The sequence below is a fragment of the Sciurus carolinensis genome, chromosome 13, assembly GCF_902686445.1.
Source record: "Sciurus carolinensis chromosome 13, mSciCar1.2, whole genome shotgun sequence".
Classification (NCBI taxonomy): Eukaryota; Metazoa; Chordata; class Mammalia; order Rodentia; family Sciuridae; genus Sciurus; species Sciurus carolinensis.
The window spans coordinates 27,074,248-27,095,171 of NC_062225.1; the positions used below are offsets into that span (position 1 = coordinate 27,074,248).

The 20,924-nt window shown below is 46.4% G+C and overlaps 1 protein-coding gene across 2 annotated transcripts in view; it reads left to right on the forward strand.

The window, feature by feature from the left end:
- Positions 1-20,646, forward strand: part of Hk2 (hexokinase 2) — a 58,190-nt gene extending 37,544 nt beyond the window's left edge. For both annotated transcript variants that reach the window (XM_047522668.1, XM_047522670.1), the window contains exons 5-18: positions 757-852; positions 1,547-1,646; positions 1,942-2,125; positions 4,364-4,519; positions 6,083-6,316; positions 7,554-7,858; positions 9,188-9,336; positions 9,582-9,701; positions 12,280-12,375; positions 12,929-13,028; positions 13,126-13,309; positions 13,911-14,066; positions 15,233-15,466; positions 17,772-20,646. In XM_047522668.1, the coding sequence (XP_047378624.1) occupies positions 757-852; positions 1,547-1,646; positions 1,942-2,125; positions 4,364-4,519; positions 6,083-6,316; positions 7,554-7,858; positions 9,188-9,336; positions 9,582-9,701; positions 12,280-12,375; positions 12,929-13,028; positions 13,126-13,309; positions 13,911-14,066; positions 15,233-15,466; positions 17,772-17,916 (2,259 nt within the window). In that variant the 3' untranslated portion in view covers positions 17,917-20,646. The remainder of the gene's footprint in view (positions 1-756; positions 853-1,546; positions 1,647-1,941; positions 2,126-4,363; positions 4,520-6,082; positions 6,317-7,553; positions 7,859-9,187; positions 9,337-9,581; positions 9,702-12,279; positions 12,376-12,928; positions 13,029-13,125; positions 13,310-13,910; positions 14,067-15,232; positions 15,467-17,771) is intronic.
- Positions 20,647-20,924: the final 278 nt, after the last annotated feature.

The following is a 20,924-nucleotide window of genomic DNA, read 5'->3' on the forward strand; positions in this document are numbered from 1 at the left end:
GTAAGATGGGTTCTTCAGAAGACTTGCATTACTTCACTCCTGGGGCCTGGAAGACAAGGAAAAACTACCTGGTGGCCATCTACCTGCTGCTCTGGTATTGGCAGCAGCAGTGAGGGATTTTACAGCTGAGTATTCAGTATTGAGAATTCTGGCCTCCTGGGTGACTCTGTGTGTGTGTGTGTGTGTGTGTGTGTGTGTGTGTGTAGGGGGATTAGTGAAAAGTATCAGAAACTGGATGCTTTTTGTTGTTCTCCCACGCATATTGCACAGTATCCTGATCTCACCCAGGCGACAGGAATGAGAAGCCAGGAACTCTTCTGATCCTAAGTGTTTTTTTTTTTTTTTTTTTTTTTGCGGTACTGGGGATCGAACTCAGGGCCTTGTGCTTGCGAGGCAAGCACTCTATGAGCTATCTCCCCAGCCCGATCCTAAGTGTTTTGATAAAGAACCTTGGAAGAAAGATGCCTGGGGGGTTAAGTGATTTGAGAATATACGTATCTTATTTTGGCAAGTCTATAGCCTGCTCCTTTCACTTCTTAGGGGCAATGAATCATGAAGGAATCATTCATTTGATCTCCTTTCCTGAACTTGGGAGGAACCTGTTTCTTTTTCCTGGGCTAGTCAGGAGGCAGTCTACAAATTCAATCACGACTCTAGCTGAGTGCCAGAAGGGGTTCTATTAATGATGCTGTTGGCAGAGTGTGTTCTGTGTTTGGGTTGTAGAAAATCAATATTCATTCCTTGGTTGTTTTGTAGAGTTTCCTGGTCTCGTGGACCAAGGGGTTCAAGTCCAGTGGAGTGGAAGGCAGAGATGTGGTGGCTTTGATCCGGAAGGCTATCCAGCGGAGAGGGGTAAGTGTGGAATAGTGGGACCTTGGGATCTGCAGGCTCTTTGGGGTTCACTCTGAAGTCTGTCCTTGAACTCAGCCTGAGAAGCTTTTGTGGAGTTTAAGGAGAGATTTTCTTCTTCCCTGCTATTACCCAGTAATTTTATATATGATCAGATGCCTTTGGGGTTTCGAGATTAGAATGGTGGAAAGTAATCTTAGGCTTGGTGCCAGTAAAACCCTTCAGTCCTTAACCTGAAGAAGACCTCAATATCATTTCAAGTAGGAAGTTGGCATGATGTTGACATGACGGTAGAATGAGGCAGAGAGAGGACAAGATTAAGTTCTGTCATAGGAAGAATAGTTGGGAGGGAGGGAGAGAGAAGGAGGAAGACGAGGGGATGTGAAAGGAAAGAGAAACAGAAATAGAAGAAGACAATAAGATGGACAGTAATGGCTACACACTAGACCACAGGGCTGGTGTCAGGAAAATGGTCCTCCACAATGAGAGCAAGCAGGGTGGAAGTGGGTTCCCTGTGTTCACTTGGTCTGGACCCAGCCTTCCAGCTTTAACCTTCCTTGGCTCTGAGTTGGGTTAGTAAGGGGGAAGCTCCATTGCACTTGAGCTGTGCATCTTTCTGCTCTTTCTCCATCTTCACATCCTGTATCCATCCCTTCTGCGATGGCGAAGGTGAGAGCCCTCCATTTCATCCCCACAGGACTTTGATATTGACATTGTGGCTGTGGTGAATGACACGGTTGGTACCATGATGACCTGTGGTTATGATGACCAGAACTGTGAGATTGGTCTCATTGTGGGTGAGTGAGCTCTGGGTGTGAGCCAGATGTGTAGATGGGGGTGTGAGCTGTGAAGGAGGGGAGGGATCTATAGCCTGGGTTATATTTGAAGATAAAGGTGTAGTCACTTCAGAGGGCCAAGCCAGGGCTTGTGGAGCTGGGGGTGGTAGAGTTCTGGACCACTTATTTGGTTGCCCCAGGAGTCTGCAGGGAGGGATACCAATACCCCAGCAGCCTCAGAAAATAGTGAGAGAGGGAGATGGGGGCAGGGGAGGGACATGTAGGGAGTTGCTGAGCAGTCCCTTGCTTTGGTCAGGCACTGGCAGCAATGCCTGCTACATGGAGGAAATGCGCCACATCGACATGGTGGAGGGTGACGAGGGGCGGATGTGTATCAACATGGAGTGGGGGGCCTTTGGGGACGATGGCGCGCTCAATGACATCCGCACGGAATTTGACCGAGAGATCGACATGGGCTCGCTGAACCCTGGGAAGCAACTGTGAGTGAGCCTTTGGGTGGCAGGGTTGGGTGGGGTGTGCTGGGAGCTGAGGTTGGGTCTGCTCAGGGACAGGGGATTGTTTTCAGGTTATCTTTATAGTCTTTGCCCCCAAAGTTTGCCAAGTCACCCACTGATTATGGGAATACTCAGGAATATAAATTGCTAAGAGGGCTTTAAAACCAAAGAGAGTGGTCAACCTTCAGCACCTTCACTTTGGAAGGTCATATTCTAGTTTCTTAAAGCCCATTAGTAGCTCTCACCCCTTACATCCCCCGAAGGACCAGGCTATGTCAGATGGCTGCTTACTACCAGCCCGCAGAGTCCCAGGTTCTCCTGCCCCAGCTGCAGACTGACTGAGGCCTATGGAAAAGTCAGCTAAGGACTTTTTTGGCCTCCACCCTGGGCCTGTGGCCCTACCATGATCCTGAAGTGGATCCAGCATTTTGCGACTTGAATGCTCTACACTTCAGGCGGGCCAGACTTGGTTTTATGTTACTTTCGACTCTTACACAACCTCATTTCATTCTCACATTTGCCAAACGTCCCTGTTGAAGATCTTGAAACAGGATTGCTGCAAGTAGTAAATGTAGTTGCAAAACATTTTGAGCAATGCAGCACCTCTCTGGTCTTTTTGGTGCTGGGACTGTTTGGGGAAGGCACAGATTTCTACTTGGAAAGGAAAACTAGCTCTTTTTTTTTTTTTTTTTTTTTTTTTTTTTTTTTTAACCAGGTCAGTGGTGGGCAGCCTTTTTCTTTACTGGGGAGTCCTTGCTTTCTCAAAGCATGGTTTCGTTAAATCATAAGCTTCTCATACATGTTGGAATGTGAGTCCATTTACCTGAATTTAGGAACATACCGATTGTGTCTGCCATGGGTGACCAGAGGTTTATAAACTGAGAAGTCACTCATTCAATGCCTGCCTCCATTAATGAGGCACACCCAAGTCATTTCAAGGAGCCATGTATCCTTTGAAGTGTCAAAAGACAAAATTGCCAACCAGGCTTTGGCAGCATATCCCTGGCTTATCCATAAAGACAAAGGTTGGAAAGTCATCTTTCAAATTATCAACTGTGGTAGCCCCCAGATCATGAGAGATGACATCATACTATGGAGCCACTTGCCCTGGGAATGTTTCCCTCAGCTCCCATACAGCAAGCTTTGTGGAAGATGTGGAATCCTCACTGTTGAAGCCAGGTTACTCCCAAGGCGGGTGCCCATGTTGGTGCTTTGACATTTTCAGTGTGCCTTGTGCTTGGAACAAATGCTGCCACTTGACCCTTAGCTTCAGTGTTGCCTGTCCTGGCCTGGGTTTCCTCTCTGTAGGTGATGTCCAAATCCCTTCCACACCCCTGCTCTTGGTCTCTTTGTCCCTGAAGCCTGTCCTAGTTTCTACCAGAGGGCCCTGGGAGCCTCCTCTCTCTAAGACCCAGAGGTTTTCTGAGACACCAGTGGGTCTTTGCCCAAAAGAAAATCTTCAGGGCTTGATTTCCAGGGCTTGATTTCCTCCGCCACATAGTCCTAGCCAGAAAGACTTTTAAAGAAAACAGTGTCACCTAGTGCTGGAAAATTAAATTACCTGATTGCTCCCAGTTTGGGAGCTAATCTGTGCCTTTCTAAAACATGTCCTTCCCCTGTCACCTGTCTGCTCAGAAACTTTCAGTGTGTTCACCAGACTCTTGAGATCTGTTCCAACCTGGCCTTATAAACTTGCCCCAGCATCTTCCTGCCCCATTCTCCACCACCCCACTCCCCGCCTTTTCTCAGGCATCCACAAATGGCCGGCAGCGGGAGGACACTGTGAGACTTGTACCCCATATTTAATCAGAATGATTTTTTTTTTCTCTCTTGAAAATAAATATTGGGGCTCTACATGAGATTTTTATATCAAAGAAGTTTTTTTTTTTTTTTTTTGGTAGAGAAGAATTTTTTAAAACATCACTCCCCTACACAAAACTTATTTTACCTAAAATTCGACCTTTTCCAGAATGTTCTATACTCCCTGATATTTTCATCTGGCTATTTAGGTCCTATTTTTTTCCATAGTTAAAGACCCACCAGCCAGTCCTGAAGCTCCTGCAACCCCCCTGTCTATCACGTTGACACACAGATGAATAAAGTTAATACTTAATCCTACACTGACCTCTAAAGCATGCCGAATCTCACGTATTTGTGTCTTGCCTCCCTAGGAATGCTGTGCATTCATGAACAGTGGGAATGTATTGTTTGATTTACCTGCAGGTTTGAGAAGATGATCAGTGGGATGTACATGGGGGAGCTGGTGAGGCTCATCCTGGTGAAGATGGCCAAGGAGGAGCTGCTCTTCCAGGGAAAGCTCAGCCCAGAACTGCTTACCACAGGCAGCATCGAAACCAAAGATGTCTCAGATATTGAAGAGTAAGCTTCTGGCCCCACCACCACTCTGTTCACTAAGTATCTTGTTCTAGGGACAAGCATTTGGGGAATGTGGACAGGACACTGGCTTTTGACCTTTTGAGCAGGAGGACCACATGAGGGTCTCTTTTTTTGTTTTTTGGTTTTTTTTGGTACTGGGGATTGAACTTGGCAACTTTCAACCACTGAGCCACATTTCAGCCCATTTTTTAATATTTCATTTAGAAACAGGGTCTTGCTGAATTGTTTAGGGTCTTGCTGAGTTGCTTAGAGCTTCACTAAATTGCTGAGGCTGACTTTGAACTCGATCCTCCTGCCTCAGCCTCCCAAGCTACTGGATTACAGGTATGTGCCACCTCACCTGGCCACATGAGGGTCTTGAAGGTGGCCTGTGGTCGGCCTGTGACTTCACTCTTGTGAATTTTGAGGGCAATGCTACCAAAGTGACTCAGGGTGCTGGGAATGGTTGGCCTGCACGTGCAGGGACTTGGGCTATTGCATTAAGTTTAATGCTGGAGGCATTAAAGGAGGTACCTTAATGGCTTGTTTGTATCTGCCTCCTTTTCCTTCTCCTAAATCTCTGACATCTCTTTCCTCATCAGCAATTCTTAAAAACAAACAAACAAAAAACAAAAAACAAACAACTATCCTGAAACCTGCTTCGAAATAGAAAATAAGTCCTTGGAGGTCCACAGATACACTCACCCATTCAGCCCAGTCGGATGGGAGTGAGGATGGCCTGATCTTTGTGTTTTGATGAACAGTTTTCTAATAGTTAGGTCTAGGTTTCCATTCTTGTGATTTCTACTTGTGGATGGAGGAGGTCCTGTTAGTTCAGGGACCAACTGTGGAGAGAAGGTGATTTTAGTGCCAAAAGGAGCAGTGAAAGCATTCCAAGGACTTCGTTCTGAGTGAAACCCTTAAGGGAACAGTGTCAAAAGTTGCTACGCCTCAAGGGGAGGACACTCAATGTAGTGAGGCATTTGGTTCCCCTGAGAAGGGAGCCTGTCCTTGCCCATCATCTTCAGACACAGACAGACTGACTGCTTTAGAGAGAACAGATGGACACCACAGCTGGATTCACATGTTTAGAGGTGACTGATGGCAGAGATTACATCTGTCTAACCTCAGGCAAGCAAACAGCAAATGCAAACTCACTAACTTAGCGTGGAAGGTCCAAGAACCAGGCCTTGCCTTCATATTAGTGCACACAAAAGAAATGTTTAGTTTTCCTCCCTAGGGGAAAATGAGCACATAGAGGGGTGAGCCAGGGAAGCACTATATGTGAGTGTGAGTGTGAGTGAGTGTGTGTGTGTGTGTGTGTGTGTGTGTGAGGGGTGTCTGGGAAAGGAGTCTCAGGGTGGCTATGTTGCATTGTACTCCCTCCTTGTTGTCCCTGCCCCCGCCCTGCTCACAAACAGGTAGCAAAGCCATAATGAGGGATTCTGTCCTCACTGGCAGATGGAGTTTGCTGGTGCTGATGGGCTTCCTTGAAAGCCCATACCTTCCTCCGGTCGGCCATAGTGGGTCAGACAGGTGCCCACGCGCAATCTTTCTCTTTCCCAGGGATAAGGACGGCATCCGGAAGGCCTACCAGGTGCTCGTGCGGCTGGGTCTGAATCCATTGCAAGAGGACTGTGTGGCCACTCACCGAGTCTGCCAGATTGTGTCCACACGCTCAGCCAACCTGTGTGCGGCCACCCTGGCTGCTGTGCTGCGGCGCATCAAGGAGAACAAGGGCGAGGAGCGTCTGCGTTCCACCATTGGGGTTGATGGCTCTGTCTACAAGAAACACCCTCAGTGAGTCAGGGTCTTGGTCCCAGGAGTGATGGAACCCCTAGAGCACCTGGGACCTGGTGACTCTATAGACAGCTCTGTTTGCATCCCAAGGAGTTGAGGGTCTTTGTCAAATGGAAGTTCCCAACTGGGCAAGTGGGAATTGGGGGATGTCATTCCTTGCATGGGTGGAGGTGATTTCTGAAGGCTGCTGGTGACTCAGAGCTCCTCTGGCTGCTGGGTGCTCTTCTTGCCACCCTCTTCTTTATAAGCTAGTTTTACATTCTTTACTCTTGTGATTCTTGATGGTTCCTGCAGGTGCTGTGTATTTTGCCAGGGGCCACCTCAGCCCCAGGGGTCACGAGCCTCTGATTTGGATATTGAATTGATCCCACTCTGTACACGTTTTGATCCCTAAGGTTATATATATCCAAACATTCAGATTTCAGTTGACCTGGAAGTTGCACTCAATTATTTTCTCATCATTTTCTCCTAACATGAGTGCCAGGTCAGTGTGGCATCATTAACTGAGTTGGTCACTCCAGAAGGCCTCAGCCCTGAGGTTCCCCGTTCTCCTAGCTCAGGGCCTCAAAAACCTTAATTAATGTGCACACGAATCACGTGGGGATCTTTAGAGGCAGATTCTGGTTCAGAAGGTCTGGGGTGAGCTAGAGATCCTGCATCTCCTGCAACCTCCAGTGAGGCTATTGGCCTACGGACCACAGTTGGAGTAGCACGGCCATGGCTCAAAGCAGTCACCACCTGGAGAGTTCCTTGCTGCACATGCATGTGGTCTTTAGCTGTTCGGATACCTTTGGGATGATTGGCAGAAACTGGCAAAAGAGAGGCCAAAGTGCAGAAGAAGAGTATTTCTAGTTGTTCTCTTTGGTTTTTTTTCCTCAGGCAGCATCAAATGAAATAAGTCATGGAACATGAAAAATGGGTAGCTTCAGAGCCACCTGATTCCATTGGGCTGCCCTGGCAGAGGCTGATTGCCATCTCTTGGGCAGAGGAGTGACAGCACGTAGGGAACAGTGGCTTATTAGTAGATTTCTTTCCTTTTAGAGGGGGATAAGCCCAGCCAGGGCCGTCATCTGTGTTTTTATACAGTGATTCAGAGTGGAGGGAGGAGGCTGAGGGTAGCCTGTGCTTCTGCAGGTAACTCCAGCTTTGGAACTGAGGCAGTGAGCCACTGTGCAACCATTTGCGCCACTAACCTTAACTGTGGACACTGTCTCTTATCTCATCTGGGCGGCTACAGTTTTGCCAAGCGTCTTCACAAGGCTGTGCGGCGGCTGGTGCCTGATTGCGACATTCGCTTCCTCCGCTCTGAGGACGGCAGTGGCAAAGGGGCAGCCATGGTGACGGCGGTGGCTTACCGACTGGCTGATCAACACAGAGCCCGCCAGAAGACCCTGGAGCCTCTAAAACTGAGCCACGAGCAGCTGCTGGAGGTCAAGAGGAGGATGAAGCTTGAAATGGAGCGGGGTCTGAGCAAGGAGACGCACTCCATCGCCCCCGTGAAGATGCTGCCCACCTATGTGTGTGCCACCCCTGACGGCACAGGTACACAGCAGGGGTGTCACCTGCTCACCTGGTTGGCCTTTGTTCTGGCATCAATGCTTGTCCCTTAGCATTAGGCTTGGACGTTTGAATTGGAACCTATTTTTGCAGTTGTATCACTATGTTACTATAACACTAGGGTGTTCCATACAGTCATCCAGACATTCCTCAGCTAAAATCAAACAGTAATAACAGTACTTACTGGTGCCTACTATGTATCAACACACTTAATGCATATTAATTCCTTTAATATTTGTTGACTTAAATATTAGTAGTTAATTTTATATATTAACAAACTGCTATGTGTGGCAGAAAACAGGCCTAGAGAAGTTAAGAAACGTGCCCAAGTTCACACTACTAGTGCATGTCAGAGCTGGGATTCAGATCCAGGAATTCAGATACCAGATCCACAGGTCACAACCATCACTTGGTCTGGGTCAAGTGTAGACAAACTGTACTCCCTGGGCCAGGTTTGGCCTATGCCTGTTTTTGTAAATAAAGTTTTATCAGCACACAGCCATGCCCATTCCTCTGTACAATGTTCATGACTGCTTTGCATTACCTTGGCAGAACTGAGTGTTTGCAGCGGACACTGTATGGTCCACGAAGCTTAAAATGTTTCCCGTCTGTCACTTTACAGAAAGAGATTGCTGACCCCTGTTGCAGGTCTTGCAACATAAGAAGTGGTGGTCTTTTCCCAATTCAGAGAAAATGATTGCTGAGCAGGCCAGTGTAGCAGTTAGTGTAGGTTCCAGAGACTAGGGTTTGGTTCCCTGTTCCCTTTTTCTAGTGATGTGATTCTGAACAAGTAACTTTGTCCAGCTCAGCCAGAGTTTGATCATCTGAAAGAAGGGAATGAAATGCATCCCTTGAGGTGGGCTAAGGGTTGGATGGAAACTGTGAGGCTTGTGGCCCACTGAAATTGCCTAACAGTGTAAGTTATTTTCATTTTAAAAGATTTCCCTTCTACTTCCTTTAAAGAATTACACTCTCTTGTTCCTTCTCTAGTCTGGACTCTAACCTAAGGTGGTATTCAATTTGGCACAAGTAGAGTATTTAGATAGTTTTAAGTGTGCTCTGTCAGCATCCCCATGTTCTGCAGAGCTCATTCTGAATTCTGGGTCCCCACCATGTGCACTCATTTGAGAATCACTAAGGAGCCAGCAGAGATTTGGTCCTGGGCATCTTTTTCCTTCACTATTAAATAGAGTTCAAACTCCATTGCCCCCTGAGGCTGTTGAAGCTGTAGGGTGGCCCCCTGTCAGGGAAAGTACATTAATCTGTTACTCTTTTGTCACCCCATCTCACCACTTTCTTGGGCTTATTTTGCAGAGAAAGGGGACTTCCTGGCTTTGGACCTTGGAGGAACCAATTTTCGGGTCCTGCTGGTGCGTGTGCGAAATGGGAAGCGGCGAGGAGTGGAGATGCACAACAAGATCTACTCCATCCCACAGGAGGTCATGCATGGCACAGGCGAGGAGGTGAGGCAGGATGGCACCTCCTGGAGGGTACAGGAGGCTTCTTGCCTTCAGTGACAGCTCTTTCTTTGTTCAACCATGGACCTGGGGAGGAATTGGTGGGCTCCAGGCCCAGGCTGCTCTCTCCACTGGTTTGTGCCTGAGCCTGCGTTTCTTCTGGATGGAAACCTTGAGCTCATGCTGAGGCCTGTGGGTGCAGCCCATCCAGGCCAGGACCTCTTCCTTAGCACTCAGTCTTCTCCCTGCAGCTCTTTGACCACATCGTCCAGTGCATCGCTGACTTCCTGGAGTACATGGGCATGAAGGGTGTGTCCCTGCCTCTGGGTTTCACCTTCTCCTTCCCCTGCCAGCAGAACAGCCTGGATGAGGTAACAGTGCCTTCCCAAAGGGCTCTTCAATGGGTTTTATTGACCCTAATCCAGCCCAAGTTTGGAGCAGGGGATAAAGTGAACTGAGAAGAGGGAAAGAAGGGCACTAGTGACCCTTGGGGAGGAAGGGCCCATTGATAAGAATGAGTTAGTCAAGGCTGGTGGAGGTTAAGTGGGGTAGCTAGGATCCAGCTGTCTTTGGAAAAACAATGATGATGATGCTAATCAAAATATTAGCTCACATATTTTAAGCACTTACTATGTGCCACATACTGCACTTGACTTCCTATGTGCATTATCTCATTTAATCCTCACAACCATCTAAGTTAAGTGTTTGTATACCCATTTTGCAGTAAGGAAGATAAGGTCTACAGAGGTACTTAGTACCTTGCCCCAGGTCATCTAACTTGGGAGTAGCCAAGCCGCTGTTTGAATTGTTTTCCTTGATGCCTGAACCCATGTGCTCAAATTCTGCTCTCCCGCTCCTGAGGCTCTTCTTATGGACTCAGGACATTTTCATTCCATCTCCTGTTATATAGATGCTCGGGCCCTTCTAGTCTCACCTTTGCTTCTCATTTCCCTTCGACTTGCCTTGGATGGATGAAAGGGGGTTGAAGGTCTGGTGCTCCCAGATGTTCTGGGCAGGAGTGCATCGAGGAATGGAGGCCAGCTGAGTAGGCAGTGCTGGGATTTGCACTGATGGCTTTGATATCAGAGTTCTACTATTTGAATGGTGGTTCCTCTCTGACTCACTGACTCTTCAGCCAGTGATGAAGAAGCCTGCATGCAGGCTGCAGGGATGCAGTGCTGTGGATGCAGTTGCCAGGTGCACAAGGCATGGTTGCTACCTTAGCTGCTTCCAGACTGGGCTGTTGAAGCAAATTCAGAAAAGTAAGAGCTGCCTTTTAGACCATGGCAATGGGATATTACCGCCCTGAAGACACACAGTGAGGTGATAATCTGAGTGCAGTCCTGGAGGATGTGAGGAGTACTTGGAGAAAATTAGAAGAATGAGTTGAGGGAGTTGTTTTTTTTTTTTTTTTGGGGGGGGGGATTTTAAAAAAATTATAATCTCTCCATAACATAGAAAAGAAGAAAACGATTAATAGAAAGATAAAAATAATATTCCAACAAACGTTCTTCTGTGCTTTTCCTACAAAATTCTTTAAATTTTAAACAGACCTTGTTTTTTCATGACAACATGTATTTATCTTTATGTATTTTATTGGGTAAACTGGAAGGTATGTTATAATTATTTCTATTTGAATAGAAATAGTCTCTCTATCTGAATAGAATTGCCATCCTGCTGGATCTTAATCTATATGTTCCAGTTTTCTGTAAGGAGCACATGTTAAGTCTAGAATCATAAAAATGAAGAGCAGACAAAGGGGAAGACAGTTCTATCTGTTGGAGATGAGGTCATCCTGATGATGAGGCATTAGCAGGTGCTCAGGAGGCCTGAGGGCCTCTGGCTGTGCTTACTGGCCACTGGCCTTGGGCAAGTCTCCCAGCCGTTGGGGCCTGTTCTTGTCTGTTTATAAGGATCACCTGAAGTGATGATACTTGCACATTCTATAAACTTTAAAATGCCAAACACAAACTTTTGCCAGAGATTTGAAGGTAACATGTAGATGAGAGCCATGGGTGGAGGTGAGCACACCCTTGTCTGGATGTGGGTGTAAACCAGGGCTACACAGGGACATGCTTTGTTCTTCTGAGTCTCTTGGGATCTGACCATGGTGTGACACATCCAGGCAGATGTGAAGCCAAGTTGATGGGCATGAACCACCAAGCAAGTGGGTGGCAGTGAGCACACAGCCCACTGGAGGGAAAGGGATCTGGGAGTGCTGACGCTGGTTCCTGATGTTCTGTAGCACAGAGGGCGCCAGCAAACAAACATTTTGCCCATGTGCAAAGCCACTGGGCATCTGCTTCCAGATGGCCCTGTGACATGGTCAAGGGCCACATTAGAGATGGGCCCACAGAGGACTTTGAGAAACCTGGAGAGCTTTCTCACTGAGAAATGTGGTAGGGTGTGAGGCCTGGACACTTCCCTGGCTGTGGCCAGGTACTTGTTCACTGGATACTGAAGTGTAAAAAATTAAGAGACATACTGGCCCTTCTGGCTTACGTGAAAGACAGGGACAGGGAAAACTGCTTTTTCCAGTGAAGGAAACATGTATTGGGGCATTTGCAAGGTGCTTGTGAGCCCATTTATTGGAGTCAGCAGGTCTGGAGGTGAGTCCTGCTCCTATCTTCAAACTAGGCCTGGGCAAGTCCCTTGAGTGCCTGGGTTACCTGTAAAAAATGGGTGTGATTGTGATAAATGTTCCCCAAGGTGGCTGTGAGGATTAAATGGCACAACACATGTCATGTACCAGCACTGTGCACAGGAAGTACTCAGTAAAGCCAAGCAAGAACCTTAGAAACAGGTTTAGGATCATTTGTGGGTGAGATGACTGATTAGTTCAGGGAATGTGTCTAATTTGTGAGGTTGGGAGCCCAGAAATGACCCGGAAGCCCTTCTCTGAGGTTTTTTCCATGTATATTTGTGTTATTTTTATTTTTTTTTTTTTAGAGCATCCTCCTTAAGTGGACAAAAGGCTTCAAGGCGTCTGGCTGCGAGGGAGAGGATGTGGTCACCCTGCTGAAGGAAGCAATCCACCGGCGAGAGGTAAGGGAGACATGGTGCCAGACCCTGTGCATTGATTCTTTGATGCCCGAAGTGATCTGTGTGTTCAGAGAGAGGGGCAACATCAAGTGCAGTTAGTTGTTTTGGCTGGAGGGAAAATTAACATCACCCAGCTCAGCAATGGTCGAGTGTCTACAGTGCGTCAAGCTCCGCTGTGGGTCTGGGGATTCAGGAGTGACTGCAATAAAATCTTGTTCTCTTAAACATAAACCCATAGCCCATTGGCAACTGCTGTTAAGGGCTTTGAAGAAAAACGAAGTTGGACGAGGAGAGCAGATAGAAAGAATGAGCAGGGAAGTGGCAATCTTTTTTTTTTTTTTTTTTTTTTTTTTAATTTCAAGGTATTTCCAAGTGGCAATCAGTAGTACAACTAGAGAAGTCTTCATGCAAGCATTGGGCAAGGCTTGCTTGAAATGAGAGAATGAGTCACAGCATTTGAGATGTATTTTATATACATATAAGTGTTCTTGCAATTGTCTGAAGGGAGACTATTGGGGTTGACTTGTGGACTAGGCACCTGTTTCTGCTCTCTCAGGAATTTGACCTGGATGTGGTGGCTGTGGTTAATGACACAGTTGGAACTATGATGACGTGTGGTTATGAAGACCCTCACTGTGAGGTTGGCCTCATTGTTGGTAAGGACATCAACCATCCTTTCCAAGTGGGGATGCACAGCCTTGGGTGGGCAGGAAGCTGGAGCTGAGCGAGTTCTGGTGCCCCTGTGATTGGCAGGTACGGGTAGCAATGCCTGCTACATGGAGGAGATGCGCAACGTGGAGCTGGTGGATGGAGAAGAGGGGCGGATGTGTGTCAACATGGAGTGGGGGGCCTTCGGGGACAATGGATGCCTGGATGACTTCCGCACAGAATTTGACAAGGCTGTGGATGATCTTTCACTCAACCCAGGCAAACAGAGGTAGTCATCCAACTCTGTGAGGGCCTTGCATCCTAGAACTGGACAGCATAGCATTTCCAAGGATGCTCATTCTCTTGTGATGTCAATGGGTTTCTTGTGAAGTACACCTGGAAAGTTCTGAGTTAGTAAACATAAGGAAGTCTTCAACCTGAGGGCCCTGGAAGAGTGGGACGGGGGGCCATCAATATCTAGATCTGAGACTGTGAAGGACAAATGGCAAGTGGGACCACTGCTGCTTCCAGGGTGAAGCAGTATTGCTAGGGCGGTCCATACAGGAGCGAATCCTTTCTTCCTTCCCCACACCATCCAGCGTCTAGCAACCTCTTGTCAGAATTCATTAAGGGCCAGCATCACAAAGCCCCATGGGTGGTGGTGGTGGTGGTGGTGGTGGTAGTGGTAGTAGGGTGAGGGGAGGGTGCAAGCAGAAAGCACCATGGGCAGCTTTGCTAAAGGTGGTAGATCAGCATGAGAGGATGCTAGGGATCCTGCCCAAGCGTATCAAGTGGCATTCCTTTCCCACTAGTTGCCCTCCACTTTCCCTTGTCTCAACACATCCCACCACCTTCCTGCTTAACCTCAATGAATGTTATCTGCATTGCAGGTTCGAGAAGATGATCAGTGGCATGTATTTGGGTGAGATTGTCCGTAACATCCTTATCGATTTCACCAAGCGTGGGCTGCTCTTCCGCGGCCGCATCTCAGAGCGGCTCAAGACAAGGGGAATCTTTGAAACGAAGTTCTTGTCTCAGATTGAGAGGTGAGAGTTTAGGGCTTAGGGAAGAGTGGGGCCATGTCCTTTGTACTACTCATGGACAGACAAGCTGAAAGATTTCACAGCTCAAGTGAGATCAGCATGTTCTTCTATAATAACAGGCACATGAAAGATGTTGCTGAGCATGGTACGGGACCATGAAAAGTGATATTGTTGTGTTTTAGATCAAATAGCAAGATAAGAAAGATACATGATCATAAGATGTGTTAAAATGCACAGAGGAAAATAATGTGATAGAGCATCCATACTTGACTTGGAGGTCCTTCCTCACTGCTGGCTGCAATCAGGCAATGAGAATTGAGTGAAGAGGACAGAGGCTTCACTAACAAGGATTCAGTAAGCGTCAGGCAGTGCAGAAGCATGCTATGCTGTGACTTGTCAGACTGAAGCCTCTTGTCTTCTGGTCTAATGGTAGAAAAGTCTGCTCCAAATTACAAGGGTGACTTTCAGAGCCTTTTAAAAAAAAATTAATGCTCTGGTTACTCTCAAGGCATAGACCAGAAACTGGATGACTGACCTGAGTGGGCCCCAAGGGCACCTGCACCATTGAATAGAGAGTATGTTTAGTTGATGGGCAAGGAGGTGATTCCAGGGCTCTGGAATAGTTTTCTTTGTAAAACAGGGCTTATTTTCTTCCTACAATTTTATGTGCATCTATTTATTTCCTAAAAGGCACATGCAGAATGCAGACCACCCAGTGTGGGGAGTAGAAATCAAGCGGGAATGTAATGCTAGTGGGTTGATGCTTGTCCTGAAGACGCAGGACAGCAGTGAGAGAAGGGATATGAACACGCTTGCAGCTGGAAATGCTGCCTGCTGGCCTGGTTACTGTCTTTATTATTTCCAAATGAGAAGACAGTGAAGTTCCTTTGGGTTTGAATATGTTTTGTAGTGACAGTGCTCTACCTTCCGTGGGCAAACTAGAATGAGGGCCTGTTTCTGTATTTCCTGCCACTCTCAGGAAGAGCGAGCATCGGCCAGGGCCATGAGCTCTGTTCTGAGTTGGGGATCAGGGCCTACCTTGTAGGGCCTGCTTCCCAAGGCCAGATGCCCAGAGAGCCTCTGAGGATAAAAGAGCCGGACCTGGGAGAGGTGGGTCTCTAGCCCTCTCTGCTCTTGACTAACCATGGGTGGTCTCCCTTCCACCCCAGCGACTGCCTGGCCCTGCTGCAGGTCCGTGCCATCCTGCACCACTTGGGCCTCGAGAGCACATGTGACGACAGCATCATCGTCAAGGAGGTGTGCACTGTGGTGGCACGGCGGGCAGCCCAGCTCTGTGGCGCAGGCATGGCCGCCGTGGTGGACAAGATACGAGAAAACCGTGGGCTGGACACCCTCAAAGTGACAGTGGGTGTGGACGGGACCCTCTACAAGCTTCATCCTCAGTGAGTGCCTGATCCTGGACTGCTGTCCCTATCTTCTTTCCCCTCCTTGTCTTTGTTCTTTTCTCTTTTTTTTTTTAACTTTAAGGAAAATTATCGGCCATTCCAAAAAGAGTGTTTTTAATGTTCATAGTTTGAAGATCAGTTATCAGAATCAGGCCTGTGTTTCGGTATTGGAAGTGCCCCTCCACCCAATTATACCCCCCAACTCCCCACCAGGAACAAAGGCTGCGCCGACTCAGTCTCTTGATTTTCTTCCCCAGGTCTCTATGTATACATCTATATTGTTTACTAAGTGTGTGCTAGAAATCGAGCAATATTTTTTTTTAATCTTTTTTTAGTTGTTAATGGACCCTCCCTCATTCTATTTATTTATATGTGGTGCTGAGAATTGAACCCAGTGCCTCACACATGCTAGGCAAGTGCTCTACCACTGAGCCACAACCCCAGCCCCCTTGAGTAATAATTTTGAACTTGCCATAAATAGAATCACATGGCTTCTTCTATGATTGGTTTTTCTCACACAGCATTTATGCTTTGTTTACTTATTTTGGAGGTGTGGTCTTGCTGTGTTGTCAAACTCGTGGGTCTCCGTCTATCCTCCTGTCTCAGCCTCCCAAGTATGTTGATGTGCTATTTGGATTATTTCTTAGATTTTGACTGTTACAAACAGTGCTGCTGTGAATGTTCTAGCAAATGTGCTGGAACTCAAGCAAAATTTTTCTGCCTATGGTCTAGGGCAGGGGATTGGCAAGTAATAGCCAATGATTGCTCCTGTAAATCAAGTTTCATTGGAGCTCAGCGGTGCTCATGTGTTTATGTACTGTCGATGGCCACTGTCATGCTACTCAGGAGGAGTAGGCACAGACCATACAGCCCATGATGCTGAAAGGATTTGCTGCCTGGCCCTTCGTAGAACAAGTTTGCCATGACTTCAATATGGAAATACCAAGTTTCCTTTTCTTTTGACTACATTCCTTCTTTCCCTCTTCTTCTCCTTTCTCTCTTCATATTACCATTTTGTTTCTGTCTTTTTCTCTCACTTGTATATTTGAATAATTTATTTTGAAGTCAGGAAGTACCCCATATACTCTGTTCTGGAAGCCTTTTGGCTAAAAGTGAAAGGATTAAACTGCCCCAGCCTGGAAGGCACACGCAGGATGGAGGGAAGATGGAGAGTCCTGGATTGAACTGCGACCACCTTTTGCCACATTTGTTTTAAGGAGCCAAGAGGCTCTTTGAGTCTGCACCATTAGTGAAAAGAGGGGGACCTCCAAAAATCCAAGTCCCTTTCCTCAGTGATAAGTGTCATTGTGAAAATGACACTTGGCTCCAGATGAGGGTTGGGAAGAGTACTGTTACTCAATTTTCTGTTGCTGTCACAAAATACATGAGATAACCAACGTATAAAGAGGAAAGGGTTATTTTGACGCACAGTTTTGTTAGTTTCAGTCCATAATTGGTTGGCCTTGCTACTTTTGGACCTGCGGTGAGGCAGCCCATGGTGGCAGTAACGTGTGTGGAGCGAAGCTACTCACCTTGTGACTGGAAAGCAAAAAAGAAAGAAAGAGGCAGAGCCCCAGTGACCTAAAGACCTTCACTAGGTTCCACCTCTTAAAAGTTCTACCATCTCCCAATAGCACCACATTGGGGACCACACCTTTAACATGAGGGACTTTGGGGGACAGTTAGATCCAAACTGTAGCAGGGTTAGAAGCCCAGTCACCAACCTTGGGACTTGGCATCCTTGGCTTCTCAGGTGGGAGGGCATCCTGACCCCTCTTGTGTTGGGTTGGATGGTGACTCTCTTTCTCAAGTTCCTGTGAAAATGATCTGTGATCACTGTAATGTCCTAACAGAAAGCCCTGTACATCTGCCCTTCTTGCCTTCAGTGGCATGAATGTGGGTCTGATATGAAGTGATATCCTTGGAAAATGCCCAGGGTTTGGTCCTCCCCTGCAGAGGAGGTTACACACTTCTGCAAGACAAGCATGTGGCTCACAGCACCGTTGAACTTCTTCCATGATTAGCTTTAAGAGCACAGTTCACCAGCATCCCAAGGCATTTGTCCCAGAGTAAAATCTTAGCTCCCTTGATTACCCATGGTGATGTTGAACTTCAACAGATTACTAGTAACTCCAAGGCTCAATTTTCTAGTACAAATACATAGTACTACATAGCTGTCATCGTCCTTCTCTTAATTACTCCTGGGTTTCCAGCTTCACTTCTTAGCATCTCACCTCTGACCACACAAATCTGTCATGACTAACATGCTTTTTTCTTTTTTTCTTTCTCCCCCTTTTTCCAGCTTTGCCAAAGTCATGCATGAGACAGTAAAGGACCTGGCCCCCAAATGTGAGGTGTCCTTCCTGGAATCAGAGGATGGCAGCGGGAAGGGGGCCGCACTCATCACTGCTGTGGCCTGTCGCATCCGTGAGGCTGGACAGCGGTAGAACCCCTGCATTTGGAAGGGACTTCTCTGCTTCCCCCTCTTCCCTGTTTTAAATTATAAGGAGTCATCCTCTTGTGTCAGAGACACAGTCCCTTCAGCATTTCCTTGGCAGAGAGGACCCTGTGGGACGGGTTTTTTTCTCTGCATATGTTCACTGTAGAGTTTTGTGCCCAAGCCTTGACCTTCCTGGGATACAGAAGTCAGGATTGTTCACCCTGATCACAACCATTCCCATTGGTTCTCATACAACTTAAAAAAAAAAAAAAAAAAAAAAAAAAAAATCCTTAGTCACCCCCAGTGGAATTCCACATCTCCGTACAATCCTAAAGGATGGGACTAACCTTGAAGATGCGGTTGCCTCACCTTGGGGCTGAATGGGACTCTTCTGGGTGGACTGCATTCCCCTGCGTGGATGTCAGTACTGTTTCTCCCATCAGACATCTGGGAGGCCTCCACTAGTGACTCCATCTGACCCTCCTCTAGGCAGACGTGGGGAGGGAGGAGGGGTGGCAGTGGAGGCAAATCCCATGGAAAAATCCCTGTGGCAGCCCTTTCTCAACCTGGCATTGCCCTGTGGATTCCAGCATTTACTGTACCTGGACTCAAGGAGTCCCGCGTCTGGGCGATGACACCAAAGCCAAGAGCTGACACATCCTGCAATGTGGGTTCATTGCTGCATCTCATTGTGGGTGCGTGGATCATCCACGAGCAGTAGACCTCTGGGGGAGAGGGGATCCTTTCGAATTGTTTTTAAAGATTTTTCCTGCAAAAGTGGAGACACTGTATTTTCATTTTAATTTATGTTTGAAATTTATTTAGTTCATGAAGTAGGTCTGCTCCTTCATCATGTAACTGTTGATTGTATGTAATGTATTTATGTTAATTTGTTCTGTATATAGACATGCAGGGTCTCCTTAGACTCATTGGTAGATTAGTACAGTTAAGGACAGAAGGTGAAGATACTGATTAGCTACTAGAAATACCTCATTCGCCTGTGGGAAGAGAAGGAATGCCTCTTCAGGGTGAGTGAATGGAAAAGCATCTGCTTTCTGCCTCCTCCTTCCCCTGCAGTCTTGGAAACGTGTGGAAGGCAGGGATGGAGACCAAAGCTGAGCCCATGGATTGAAGAAACCACAGCAATTGGCTGCTCTGTCAAGAGACTTCCCTGGGGCGATATTCCATGGGATGTTAACCAAAGGAAATCAAAGGAAGCATTTCAAATAGACTCATTGCTTAGAAATCTTTATTCTTAGGGAAGTCAGTACTATTTTAAAACTGTCTGACAAGATAAAGGAAACCACCAAAATTTTTTAAAAAAATTGTATATAATCGTCAACATCAAACCAAAACCAAGCAATTAAACAACCAAACAAACAAAACCTCAGGGACAACATTTTTGGTGTATTTGTGCTCTCCTGGCAAATTTCACCTTGGGTTTGTTGTGTAAATGTTTTATAAGAAATGTCTGTGCGCTTCCCTGGGCTGAGCTGGCATTGGTCTTTGTTTTTTATACACAGTATTTATTTCAAACTGTTGGCAGGGATGGACGTGGCATCTCAGCCGCCATACTCTTTCCAAGAGTGCAGTTAATTTTGTATCAGCTCACTCTGCCCTAAAATATGAATCATCACAGACATTAAACCTGGATACAACACAACAGAGGGAATGGCCTTGTACCACTGTTAAACAGGACACAAGGACGAAAACAGAAAGATGGAGAGGAAACTCACGGCTTGATCGCACCCAGTTTTTGCACGTTTTTCAAACTTGAGCTGAGAACAGTGCCCAGTTATCATTTTTCAACAAGGTGGAGTAGAAATAGGTAAAAACTACCCAGCTCCTCCTGGGAAGCAGAGAGGAAAGGGGACAGATCCTCACTTGTTCCATTCTCACTGTACCTGTCTGTGTTGCTCCTCTGCTGCCCCTGTCTGCAATGATTGATCCAAAATGTGGGTGCCTCCCACTACAGTGAAAACAGAAGGCCAACTGTGGCTCGCGAAAGGACACCCGTGAAATACAGATGAATTTTATTTTTGAATTGTGACTTAAACTTTAAATGTAAAACTTAGGCACTGTCTATGAAATTACACTTTTTTTTTTTTTTTTTAAAGGTAGAGACGTGTGTGTGGCTATTAATGATGTGTTGTTGGTTTCCAAACAAGCCATGGGCCATGCACATGGACTGTCTGTTCCCAGCATTAGGCTGGCAGCCCCCTGGCTGATGCTGCTTTACTGGGTGTAAATACAGTGGATCTCAATCTTTGACTGAGGTACACGGAATATGGATCATCTCAAATCCTTGAGCACGCAGTCTAGTGAAGATGTTGTCACTATGTACAATAGAGAAGTAGTTGAATTAACTATGTGATGTTAACTATTATTAATAAATTTTAACATTTTTCAAAATACTCAATGTGTGATCTGAGCAAAATCTTCTAAGTGCATTTTTAAGGCAGTCAACTCTCGGCATCATACTACTTCCTGGCCAGTCTATTGATGGTGTCTTGACTTTAAGATTGTAATCATCTCTCATTATCCATGGGGGACTGGTTCCAGGGTCCTCTGAAGATAACAAAATCTGTGAAGACTCAAGACCCTTATAGAAAACATGAAATAGTATAATATTTGCATAGAATGTATTATACATGTACTCCATATACTTTAAATTATCTTTAGATTACTTATAATACCTAATATAATGTAAATGCTATGTAAATAGTTGTTATGCTGTATTGTTTAAGGAAAAACAAGGAAAAATGTACATGTTTAAATATACAAATATTGCACATCAAATGATTTGTACCTCAAATAATGCAAATATTCTTCCTCCCCCTGCTTTTTTTAATACTGGGTATTGGACCCAGGGGTCCTTTACTACTGGACTACATTCCTAGTCCTTTTTGTTTTTCATTTTGAGACAGGGACTTGCTAAGTTGCTGAGGCTGGCTACAAATTTGCAATCTCCTGTCTCAGCCTCTGAATCATTTAGGATTACAGGTGTGCACTACC